General features: G+C 41.4%; 1 protein-coding gene across 2 annotated transcripts in view; it reads right to left on the minus strand.

Moving 5' to 3' along the window:
- Positions 1-1149: 1149 nt before the first annotated feature.
- The window catches only part of KCNH3 (potassium voltage-gated channel subfamily H member 3), a 48279-nt gene continuing 36676 nt past the window's right edge, over positions 1150-12752 (minus strand). For both annotated transcript variants that reach the window (XM_072135110.1, XM_072135109.1), the window contains exons 11-16: positions 12218-12467; positions 11187-11404; positions 6108-6358; positions 5279-5364; positions 3851-3912; positions 1150-3740 (exon numbers count right to left, since the gene is read on the minus strand). In XM_072135110.1, coding sequence (XP_071991211.1) covers positions 3276-3740; positions 3851-3912; positions 5279-5364; positions 6108-6358; positions 11187-11404; positions 12218-12467 — 1332 coding nt within the window. In that variant the 3' untranslated portion in view covers positions 1150-3275. The remainder of the gene's footprint in view (positions 3741-3850; positions 3913-5278; positions 5365-6107; positions 6359-11186; positions 11405-12217; positions 12468-12752) is intronic.

Below are 12752 nucleotides of genomic sequence, written 5' to 3' on the forward strand. Positions count from 1 at the left end.
GAGCTGAGAATTTCCAATGATCATCAGTTTGGGGATCCCTATAGATTAGCTGGGCCTGATCCTGTGGAGAGGGCAAACGTATTGATTATAGCAGCATTTTATTATAGGGGTTGTGGGCGTTGAGCTTTGAGAGCAGCATCAATAGACTGAAATAAGTGCAGGATGGTTGATTTAATGAACGGACCTCCATTTAGGTATTGCCGACCTAGATGTTGGGAGTAGTGGTTATGTGTGGGCAAATATTCCACAGACCCCTAGGTCCAGCCATATCTTGTCTCCAAACTATAGGAATGTTTTACTTTACTATTGAATGATGGTCATCATGACATTGACAGGTAATGTGGGTAGTAAAAGCATTCCCATCCCTTTAACGCTTCCTCATTTTTTAACATTACAGCCACAGACCTGTTTGGGAATGTCAATACCAGCTTTGTACTTCTAGAGGCAAGGAAAAGCAATTTAAATCCAAGTCACTTACTCATAGATCCAGGTACTGTGACGGTGGTAATCTTCTTATATTTGTTATCCATGGCCTCCTTCCCTTTTAAAATAAGTTAGAAGGGTTCTAGGGTGCTTACCAGAGCCTCTCCGTGCTGTAGCATCACAAGCTGTGATCTAAGAGAAAGTGTCCCTGGTTTATCATGCTAGATTTCCTTTTGGTTTGTAAAGTTTAAAAATTAGGAAAAGTTCACAGGGTGTGAATACGTTTGCAACCAACCATATAAAGTTTAATTAAATTCCAACAATCCCTTCCATTTTCAATGAGTGTGTACTAGAATTAAAGGGGTTGTCCAAGTTTAGAAAAAAAAATATGTGGCCGGGAGCGGGCTGCCTAAAACAATAAAGCTGTACTTCAGCTTCCGGCCGGACACGACAACCTTCCGGCCCCCATATACAATGCTGTGTATAGGGACGGATAGGCGTACCCGGCCACGGCCGGCCGGAAGCTGAATGCAGCGCTGCTCCAGCGGCCATGTTTGTTTACATGGCGCCCGGACCGGAGCGACAGCAGTGATGGATACCAGAGGTAAGTACAGCTTTATTATTTTAGGCAGCCCCCTCCCGGCCACATATATATATATATATTTTTTTTTTTTAAACCCGGACAACCCCATTAATGAATTAAAAAAATTTTTTTAATTTTGAAAATTGTGATAAAATGAAAGATGTGATTTGATTGGTTGCTATGTTTATACTTGTCCCATATGCCAATAACAGCATTTATTGTGGTTATGACAAGAGCAAATGTACGAGGGTTGGAATACATTATGCTCAAAGTATATATTCACCGTTTGTAGTTGATGGGTTAAAAGAAGTGAAGTGACAGATTGTGAAAATTGGATCAATTTTTTCTATTTTTTTAAATGCTCTGAATTACGGAGAGCTACAGCAGCATAATTGCACATAAAGATAATCCTAGCATAGATGGAAAGGTATTGGAACACTCACTGCATCTCATCTTGCTGGGTATCCCTGCTTACAGTGCCCAAGGTGACCCCTGTCCATTGCCTAGAGCACCAACATTGAGGATGAAAACTGGACCATGGAGCAGGTGACCCAGTCTGATGAATCACCGCTGAAAAGAGATGCACTGTGGAGATCCAGAGGAGGCGATGTAATGCTCTAAGCAATTTTCTGAACAACCTTTGTTTTCATTATTCATGTGGATGTTAGACATTCTTTTCTGCAAGTCCCCTAAAGCAGGGGCATATTAAGACTGTCGTGGGCCCTGTGTTGTGTGAATATTCTTTTCCTACATATGGCACTAGAATCAGCTTCTTGGGGAATGGAGAATGCATCCCTTCTGTCTGCTTACAATCTGATCTGCTATTGAAGGTCCTCCAAAGGTCCTGAAATGGCTCTTGTGTATTGAGAACAGGAACTGATGCACGAGGATTTCATGGATCAAGGTCATTCTCTGTGTAAAATTTGGTGGGTGGCTATGGACCCCTTAGAAGGCTTGGGCATCGGGCTACTGCCTATATTATAATCCACTACTGCCCTGAAGTTCCTAATTTAAAATGGGGTTCATGTTCATATATTGCTCTGTTCTCTTCTGTGGGGCTTTTGGGAAGTTCCTTACACAGAGGTTGCGTATGCACACAATTCCAGCTGTGGGACCTGCATGGATCAGGCACTTATCCCCTATACGGTGAGAAAGGGCTCATTAGTAGCATAATCCCCATTACAGCTTCCATTGCTACAACTGTAAATGATTTGTTAAGCTTTCCTAAGCAGCTCATACACATGAGATATATGTGGGCAAAATCTGTAGGTAACTATTCCACTATGGCAGATGAAAGGGCAAATAACAATCATTGTAGTTCGATTTCATTTTGTTCTTGAGTAGATAATGTGCTGCCAAAAAGGTCTGGCAGTGAATTTCCTCCTATTCCTACACATGTACTTCTTGGCTGAACCAAGCATGCAATTGTGTAGCCTGGTAGTAGAGCTCTTGCTTAAAGGGCATCTACCACCAGGATGAAGGACTGTATGCAAATTAGCCCCAGTGGCTCCAAGCTCATTTGCATACAGTCTTTCATCCTGGAGGTAGATGTCCTTTATCACTATATAGTTATAGTGCTTGTCTACTGTGTCGTCTGTAGATGGTGGCACTATCCGTTTCTCTTTATATAAATACATATATAATTCTTTATATTGGGAAGTTACAGAACTACGATTGTGTATTTAAAAGGTTTAATGAGATAAACAAACAACCACAATCATGTCCAGACACCTCCTATCTACAAGTTCACTAACTCTATCTAATATCATACAATCCCCTGAAATACACGGTATAAAAAACTTTCAGATAAAAAAAAAATATTAGCATCCTTGTCATTGTTTTTGTTTTACTAAAAAGCCTTATGGTTGGAAACGTGTTTGTACATTTCAAATTTTTGGTTCCTGTATAAACGGGGACAGGCACCAGAGGCGACAGGGTTCTTTACTATGAGAACTGTCAATCTGTGGAATAGCCTGCCTCAGGCGCTGGTCACAGCAGGGACAGCAGAGAGCTTCAAGAAGGGTCTAGATGCCTTTTTACACCTAAATGGTTATGCTATATCAAATTATTTCCCATAAATCTCTTCCTCATTCAATCCCTTCCCTTCCTTGGTTGAACTTGATGGACAAGTGTCTTTTTTTCAACCGTATAAACTATGATGCTATGATACCTGAGCTTCAGCACTGTGCCTACTTCTTCATTCTCCTTAGCATAACGTCTTGTAAGTGTCAATGTCGTACAGTCGTGGTTATTACTATCCTAACACTTCTCACACTCCTGTTCCCTCCTCCCTGGACCATATTTCTGGATCTGTGTTGCTTCCTCTTTGTGGAAGGATAAAGTGCATTTCAACAGATTGAGTGTCGGTGGCAGGATGAGGCTCTCCCATTGCCCCTGGCTGCATGTAGTCTCTCTGTTCATATCCTGTGCAGTGCAGCCACATTGGGGTAGGGGGCGCCCAAAGCCAAGATAAATGTCCCTCTGAGCAAGATGGGGAAGCGCTGTGTATATAGCAGACCTGAGATGGTTTTTCTACTCGAGCAGGGTGAAAAAGTGAAGGACATGTACTTGTTGCATCCCCTGGTGAATGTACCCCTCCCCCACAGTGTGAATGGAAGTCTCCTCCGTGGTGGCAGGATGATGGACTGCATGGCATTAGCGATACGTGAACCGCATGGCGAAGAGACTGGAGGCCTTCTCTCAGCTCTTGCACTTGGCACGAGAGATCAGATACCTGAGGGGAAACGAGAGGCGTCTATGATACTGTTATACCTATGCCACTTCCGCTTACTATGATAATACAGATGGAATATATGATAGAGCAGCAGCTATTGTACTACTCACCGCTTCACTGAGACGATCCATGCTTTCAGTCGCTCGCGGTTCAGAAGTCAACAATAAATGATCTGTAAGTAGACAAGAGATAGAATGTCCCCCGATAGTTATAGCTTTGGATATAAAAATTATTGGAAAGGTTTGCTTTGAGTTTGCATATCTATGAGACATCCTGTTGGCGATTCTGAAACGCAGCACTCTCATCCATGGGGCACCATAATCCCCGGTATTTACCGCTGTGGTACAACCTCAGCTCCGCTGTTTACATATAATGCTTGTTGTCTGCGAGTAAGTTTGGTCCAACAAACCCCATGGACTTGTGGGATTCACTACATGTTGAGTTTTGGTAGTTACTGTTTATTATATATGCCTGTAAACATCCTTATCTGTTAAAAAAAACATTTGGGCATCCTTTTTTTTAACCATTTTTATTGGGAGATTATGAGCATGGAAATACAAATCATAACATTCATATGAGATATCCATAAAAATGAGTTACATTTGTAGTGGGCTGGTTACACATGTAAGATTTTACTTCTGGACCCCTCTACTCTCCTCTCCCAATTCGCTTTTCATTGGGTACTGCCAACTGTTTTTTGCATAGTTTATGCTTTTATATTTCAGTGGTCCCCATAGAAGTGGATTTAACATATAAAACAGAAAGAACAATTGTACAACTCCAGGGGAAGGGAGGGGGGCATTACGGGATGTCTCCTAGAGTCCATCAATAAAGGGGTCAGACTGCAGTCACTATGGGGCTCATTTACTAAGGGTCCGTGGAGCGCATTTTCACCGGGTTTCCCAGCGGTTTCCGTTTTGCGCTGTATTTAAAGGGATTTTGCCTCATCGGCACCGGGAAGAAGAAGGTGAACTCCGGAGGACCTTGGCGGGAAAGTGACGGATGCAGGAACTCTGATGCACAACCTACGTGAATCACGCCGGATTTCATTTTTGTCGGACCATCTGAATCGGGGATCACGACAGGACCAGGTAAGTAAATTTGCCCCTATGTGTTGAGAGTCGCCCTATTTGGGGTTCCTTACACCCTTAGTCTACCTAGCGTACCCCTGAGATCCTTGACCATGTACCAGCTGGAATTCTTTAACTTTCTCATGAAATCCCCAATTTCACTTACAGACTTTTGGCCATCCTGATCTGTTATAACAATTTGTACAACCGCTTCGAGTTTACATTACACTGTAATTATTTTTCATATCATTTATTCTTTACTTACAGAACTATGAAACTGTGCCTATAAGTATATGAAACATTTCTATGATACCCACCAATATCCCCCCTCCCCCAAATGTTATGCTGCGGAGAACCACTGATCTGTGTTGTGGAATCTGATATTGAAGACATTACTCATTAGTATTTTAACCCCAGAAATGTACACTGATATCTGGTTTAGCAACTTCATGCAGATGTTTCTCTTACCTGAAGTGTTTTGTAGGTTACTGCAGTTCGAAAATGTGAACTTTTGTTGGACCAACCCAGTGGTCCCTTCTTTTCCATCCACTACCCTGTAGAAATACAGATTTTAAAGGTTATTATAAGTGCTATGCAGGACTTAAAGTGAAAAAACTACTTGTAATAATTATTCTTAGGCTCTGTTCACACTGATATTGGAGGCTTTGTTAGAATCTTTACACTAAACTTTACTGTCACCACCAGCCCTGTAGACTGTCATGTGGTAAGGAGGAATTGGGGATCACTATTCCAGCAATCACTAGAACCCCAACAATATAACATTTAACACTTATTCTGTAGACGGATGATAACTGGGCAATAATCTATTTTTTAAAAATCCTTTATATTCAAAGTGGGCAAAATCTAAATTTCCATATGTGGCACCTAGCATGTTCTATCTAGACAATAGTGCACATATTCATGTGAATTCATGTATTATGGATATGTGCACCATTACAACCATTTCTCTTTCTCAGGAATTCTCCGAAATTCTAAACAAAATTCATATTTTTTGTACATGACTCTAAAGGCCGCCTGAGAATGAGGCCAAAATAGACAGAGGTTTTATTATATTCTCATGCCCAATTTGCCTCAGTCTAGCATCTGTATTTCATGGATCCTCATAAATTATGAGTGATCCGTAAAAATACAAATCTGATTAGGACATGCTCTTGTTTTTAACGGATCAGTCGTATGGTCCCATTAAATAAAGGCTGTGGGCACTGATCCATTAAAATGTAGAGCATCCATGTGCTGTCGTAATGTTCCTGATACTAGCTCACTTTTTACATCTTACCTTGGGCTTAAGTCTGGTGGCCTAGTACAGGGCATAAGTGGTATTTGTAGGTCTGTAGCACATCTCTTCCGAGGTGTATGAATGGGTGTCACTTCCTGAGACCTGTTATCCATACTGTAATTTGAAAACCGAGACGGGGAGAGTCGAAGCCTGGGAGATGACTTTGGGGTAAGCAGAGAAGCATTTAGATTTGATGACACATCTTCTGGTGGATCATCTTTCATAGGTGACTGATGCATATGGATTTGACTCTAGAACACAGAGATTATAGAATTTTTACTGTATGTTGTTATAATAATTCCTTTATTTATACAGCACACACAGATTACGCAGCGCTGCACAGAACTTGCCAAATCAGTCCCTGTCCCCAATGGGGCTCACAATCTAATCAACCTATCAGTATGTTTTGGAGTGTGGGGGGAAACCGGAGTACCCCACACAAACCACACAAACACAGATAGAACATACAAACTCTTTGCAGATGTTGACCCTGGGACTTGAACCCAGGTCCCCAGCGCTGCAAGGCTGTAATGGTAACCACTAAGCCACCGTGCCACCCTTATATGAATAAGCATTTGACCCACATCTCCATTTCTTCTATGTTGATCATAATTGTCACACTTCTTTCAGGTCTTTTATTGTGAGACAAAGATAACGAAACTAAACTGTAGAAAGCCTTGGGCTTCCTTCAAACATTTGTTTTTGTGTTTTATTTTTACACATTTTAGATGTTATTAAGCAACTGTTTAAAAATGTAATCATGGTGATAAAATCTGATGTGAAAATCTGTATTTGATAAGTTAATTAGATTTTAATGTAAACCGTTTTTAGGTAGTATATGTGTTTCTTTAGGTTACAGAAAGCATTCTCAAAATTGTTAATTGAGAAAGTTTTTAATATTGCGTTTGGGGGGATTTAGTGAGCATTTTTCTAATATACTTCATTAACAAACTCTACTTAGTTTGTAAAAAAAAAGTCAAGCTACTCCCTCCCATAAAGATGAGTATTCCAGCCTGTGTAGTGTGTATCTCTGGCAGTGAGGATTAACCCCTTTACATTCAGCTTGATGTGTGAATATAGTGCTCATAGCATACTACAGCCAGGGAGAGCTCAAGAACACAGTTACACAGCTGTGTAACCAACAGGAGAAGAGAGGAGAGAGACCCATCTTCAATCCTGTAAATAGAATTTCTTAAAGGGGTTGTCCTAGCACTTTATAAGGCGCTGGGACAGGACCAGAGCGTGCCTGCTGCTATAAACAAACAGGTTCCGACGAGAGTACCTGAGGAGACCTGGAGTGCTGGAGGAGCTAAATAAAAGTTTATTTATTTGTTTAATAAAAGTTGGACAACCATTTTAATGAAGTATATTAGAAAATCTGCACAACACTCGCCAACACACACAATGTCAAAAATCATTTGCAATGACGGTTACGTTTTAACATGAGATGATCTGTTGATAGGTATTGGTACATGAAATAAGTCAATTGCGGGGCTGTAATACTATAGCTGGTTAGTGCTAATTGTTAATTTAGTTTGTGGGTCACAAGCAGTTTGTACTCAAACATACACTCGCCGGCCACTTTATTAGGTACACCTGTCCAACTGCTTGTTAACACTTAATTTCTAATCAGCCAATCACATGGCGGCAACTCAGTGCATTTAAGCATGTAGACATGGTCAAGACAATCTCCTGCAGTTCAAACCGAGCATCAGTATGGGGAAGAAAGGTGATTTGAGTGCCTTTGAACGTGGCATGGTTGTTGGTGCCAGAAGGGCTGGTCTGAGTATTTCAGAAACTGCTGATCTACTGGGATTTTCACGCACAACCATCTCTAGGGTTTACAGAGAATGGTCCGAAAAAGAAAAAACATCCAGTGAGCGGCAGTTCTGTGGGCGGAAATGCCTTGTTGATGCCAGAGGTCAGAGGAGAATGGGCAGAGCTGATAGAAAGGCAACAGTGACTCAAATCGCCACCCATTACAACCAAGGTAGGCAGAAGAGCATCTCTGAACGCATAGTACGTCGAACTTTGAGGCAGGTGGGCTACAGCAGCAGAAGACCACACTGGGTGCCACTCCTTTCAGCTAAGAACAGGAAACTGAGGCTACAATTTGCACAAGCTCATCGAAATTGGACAGTAGAAGATTGGAAAAACGTTGCCTGGTCTGATGAGTCTCGATTTCTGCTGCGACATTCGGATGGTAGGGTCAGAATTTGGCGTCAACAACATGAAAGCATGGATCCATCCTGCCTTGTATCAACGGTTCAGGCTGGTGGTGGTGGTGTCATGGTGTGGGGAATATTTTCTTGGCACTCTTTGGGCCCCTTGGTACCAATTGAGCATCATTGCAACGCCACAGTCTGAGTATTGTTGCTGTCCATGTCCATCCCTTTATGACCACAATGTACCCAACATCTGATGGCTACTTTCAGCAGGATAATGCGTCATGTCATAAAGCTGGAATCATCTCAGACTGGTTTCTTGAACATGACAATGAGTTCACTGTACTCAAATGGCCTCCACAGTCACCAGATCTCAATCCAATAGAGCATCTTTGGGATGTGGTGGAACGGGAGATTCGCATCATGGATGTGCAGCCGACAAATCTGCGGCAACTGTGTGATGCCATCATGTCAATATGGACCAAAATCTCTGAGGAATGCTTCCAGAACCTTGTTGAATCTATGCCATGAAGAATTGAGGCAATTCTGAAGGCAAAAGGGGGTCCAACCCGTTACTAGCATGGTGTACCTAATAAAGTGGCCGGTGAGTGTACATGGCTTAAAGGGAACCTGTCACCTCCTCCTGCACTTCAAGACCATAAGGAATACCTTGTCTGTCAATATTCAAGTCTTCAAAAGGTGTTTTTACAGCCAATGCTGCAGCGTTCCTCCAAAATGTACTTTTATTCTTTCCATCTCCTCCATTCCATTCCGAGTTCTTGTGCCTGCACAGTGCCCCTGTGATCTCCGCGCCAGCCCTTCACGTAGCTGGGCGGTTTCAAAGGCGCACAGGGAAATCCGATGGCCAGTGTGATTAGGAGGGCCAGCTTGACTGCATAGTGAAGTTTCCCCACCTCCTTGACTTTATCTTATGGAGGAGATGGGAGGAATAAAAGTACATTTTTGGGCATGCTTCAGCATTGAACGGCTGTGAAACACCTTTTGCTTTCAGACAAGCAGGTACTGGCCTGGATGACATTTATCTGGAATCTTAGTCAAAACCCAATTTTTTAATTTGATATGCTGAATTTGGAGTAATTGGACAGCTCCTAAGATTGTTTGCTGCACCTAAGATAAACATTGCACCGTTTACCTCTTAAGAACTCGGAATATGTAAAATGATTTCCACAAAAAATTTAGCAATGCAGTGTATATTTTTAATTAACTTCTGGCTATATTTTTTTTAAAAAAAACAATAAAATGCAGTGAAAAACAATCAAAAACAATGTGTAAATCCAACACTGTGGTTTCAAATTTAAGATTTGGACTACACCAAGTTCTCGGTTACATAATGCCTTAATCTAATGTTCTAAGAAATGGTGCTCTGACATTATTTTTTCATGAGGAAAGGTATTTACATGTCAGAAGACCTCGAAGATCCTCTTTAAATATTAACCTTGGTAAATCTAGACTTCCATGTCATCTTCTTTATTTACTCTGTGGTTAATTACAGTGGAACTTTTCAGACTCTTGAAAGTTTAAAATACTCACTTTCCCATATTTGTTCATGTGCCAATGTTTCCCCATACATTATTTACCCATCTCCACTGGTGACACGACCTCTGCAGCCAATCATTGCTCACAGCACTGTTATCAGGGTTCATGTGGAACTGTTATCATTTGGGACATTGCAACCTATTTAAATGTTTGCTATGGGGCCAAACCCCACTATGGCCATTTAATGAGTTACATGCTACTTTTTAATATTTCCTTTAAATTTCTTTTGATGGTACAAACACATTTTTCCTGTATTATATATACTGTATCCCAAATACCTTTTTAATACTACAACATTTTATTTTTTAAATTATATTCTCTATACTTATTTTTCTTTATTTACTGAGCAATTGGAACACAGACAATGGACCCGTATGTTGTTGTTTTTATCGTGTGTCATCGGTATGTGAGGTCCACTCCTGTGTGGATTACAATAGAAAAATAAACTTGTGAGCCACGAACTCAGGCAGGAATAGGATCTGCTCCAAAAAGTGCGGCCAATGCATTTGTATAAGTCCAATGAAATACACAAGGCTATCTCCAATCTGCTGAACCAACGGCAAGCAAATGGCCCAAAAATACAAAAATATGTTCATGTGCGTGAGCCCTAACTATAAATTTTTATTTATTGGGGCAAATAAAGGGAGAATATTAAAGCAAATAAGCACATTAACAATAGCACAAAATAGACCCAAATTACATAATGGTGGGATGGATGCAGTAAGCATCACGAGCAATGGTCACATGGGGGGGGGGGGCAAGCTGCAAACCCAGTTGAGGGAGAAACCCCGAAAAGAAGTTGCAACCAATGAAAGATGAAAGCAAAGAGAGTAAAGAGGGAATAAGAGTGAAGGAGAGGTGGGTATTCCCGCACATTCAAGCGATACAACACTACCTAGAGGGAGAGGACGGAGGCGACACTAGGGGAGGAATGGGCACAGTCCCTCCATAGTCTCTTCATAGGGACAGAAATGCATCATGTTTATTATGGGCATAACTTTAGGGGATGCAGAGGTTGCGATTGTACCAGGGCCCAAGAAGTTTAAGGGGCCCTTATGGTGTCACTTTCCCATATGAGAAGACTATTACTATAAACCATACATTATAGTCGGGGCCTGGCACAGACTTTGCACTGGGGCCCATCAGCTTCTAGTTACGCCACTGATGTTTATCATTCTAAATAGACATGTTTTCTAATGATGAAGTAATAACTTTCTTTGGAGGGCACAATATATCAAAACTGTCTACTGATTATAAGAACATGTACCATCCACAGCTGACATCTAGTATCATCACATGAAGTCCACTAAAAGATATTTCTATCATTTTGTTTGATCTCCTGCTTGGTGTCACTTACCTCAGGTTCACATCTGCTGCTTCCCAAGTTGTAACTGAGCTGCTGTGTGATCTGACTTGTGAATTTGTATGCATATTCCGGATAAAGTGATAGCGTGTCGCGAAGTCCCTTCAGACTGATCCCCTGAAGGTCACAATATGTTAAGCCTTTGACATCTGCATTTGCTTTAATCACTGTGTCCTCGAAAGAGACCTCACAGCCAATCAGGTCGCCTTTGCCTACAGGTCAATAAATACAGTCAATAAATGTTGTTACAATACGGTTATTGGGGTTTCTTAACTAGTGGAACACAGAAATACTTGGCTAATAGTTCTTTTTACCACTGACCTTTTATATCTACATATAAAAATAGTTATATAAGCTAAATAATAGACTGACTAATTAACAGAGCATGTCTAGAATTCTCCATAGAGCTCAATGAATAGTCTCCAAATAATTGCTGCCTATTACCTTAAACGGTTATTTTCATCTGGACATTCACATTTAAATTGATTCATCTGCCATATACATACATTTCTTCAATTGGATGTACCTGTAGATAATTTCCCATAAATGTAGTCATATTGTCTCTTAGAAATAAAGGACAGCTGTCTTTGGGTATGACCACTGCCACTGGAGGGATCGCTCAAATTAACTGTCTTTGCATCTGAAATGGTTGGAAATTACTGCTCACAGCTGCCATGCAATGAATGCTAAATCTGAGTAGTCAGGTGCCTCCATATCAGTGCATATCTGGCTACTGCTGAAAGTGTGTGGGGTGGTCGTATCCAAGGATGACTATTTAGTTCTAAATTTGTAAGTTTGAAAATCTACAAATGTTCGAACTATTACATTTGACTGCCCCTAACAACTATCCATGGTTATGAATGGCTATGGGACACCCTGGGAAATCATAGCCATGGCTAGTTGTTAGGGGCGTTTATTTGCCAGATCTGCTTCTCAGCAGCCAATCCGACAATATGTCAGGAGGAACAGGGCTGAATGCCGAACCTACACTTCAGATTCACTCATCTTTAATAGTAACCACTCACCCAGTATTGCAAGTACAACTCCATCCTTAAGGACTTCCATGGAACCTGAGCACACACAGTACAAGGCTTCCAAAGCATCCCCTTGCCGAATGAGGTACTCTCCAGGAGTGCAGAAAGAGGGCCTGATATTAAGGGACAGAGAGCGCAGACAGCCCCGACTTGCAAGAGAAAACAGGGGCATTTGGAGAAGTTCTTTGTTGAGGTGCATGGCGATATCAGCTCGTAGTTCATCTGGAAGACTGTGCAAGAGCTGAAAAGCAGAAAACAGAAAACTTTCAAAGAGTTGAAGTCTACAAATGGATAATATTTGGATGTGTGTGAAAGTGTGTATAACAGTTGTGTTGTTTCCACAAAGTTCAAAACTTACACTAAGGATACTCGGATACAAGTATGATTGGCAGGTAAAACAAGGCAAAGGAATAAGGGTCTGTTAAGGGTGTTAAGCACTATTCCCTCCCTGAGATGCCAGGGACTGCTGAGGGGGTGTGAGGTGCTGCACATGAGTGACACCATCTTGGATAGCCGATAAGTGTCC

Source organism: Engystomops pustulosus, chromosome 2, assembly GCF_040894005.1.
Source record: "Engystomops pustulosus chromosome 2, aEngPut4.maternal, whole genome shotgun sequence".
In the NCBI taxonomy this organism is placed as follows: domain Eukaryota; kingdom Metazoa; phylum Chordata; class Amphibia; order Anura; family Leptodactylidae; genus Engystomops; species Engystomops pustulosus.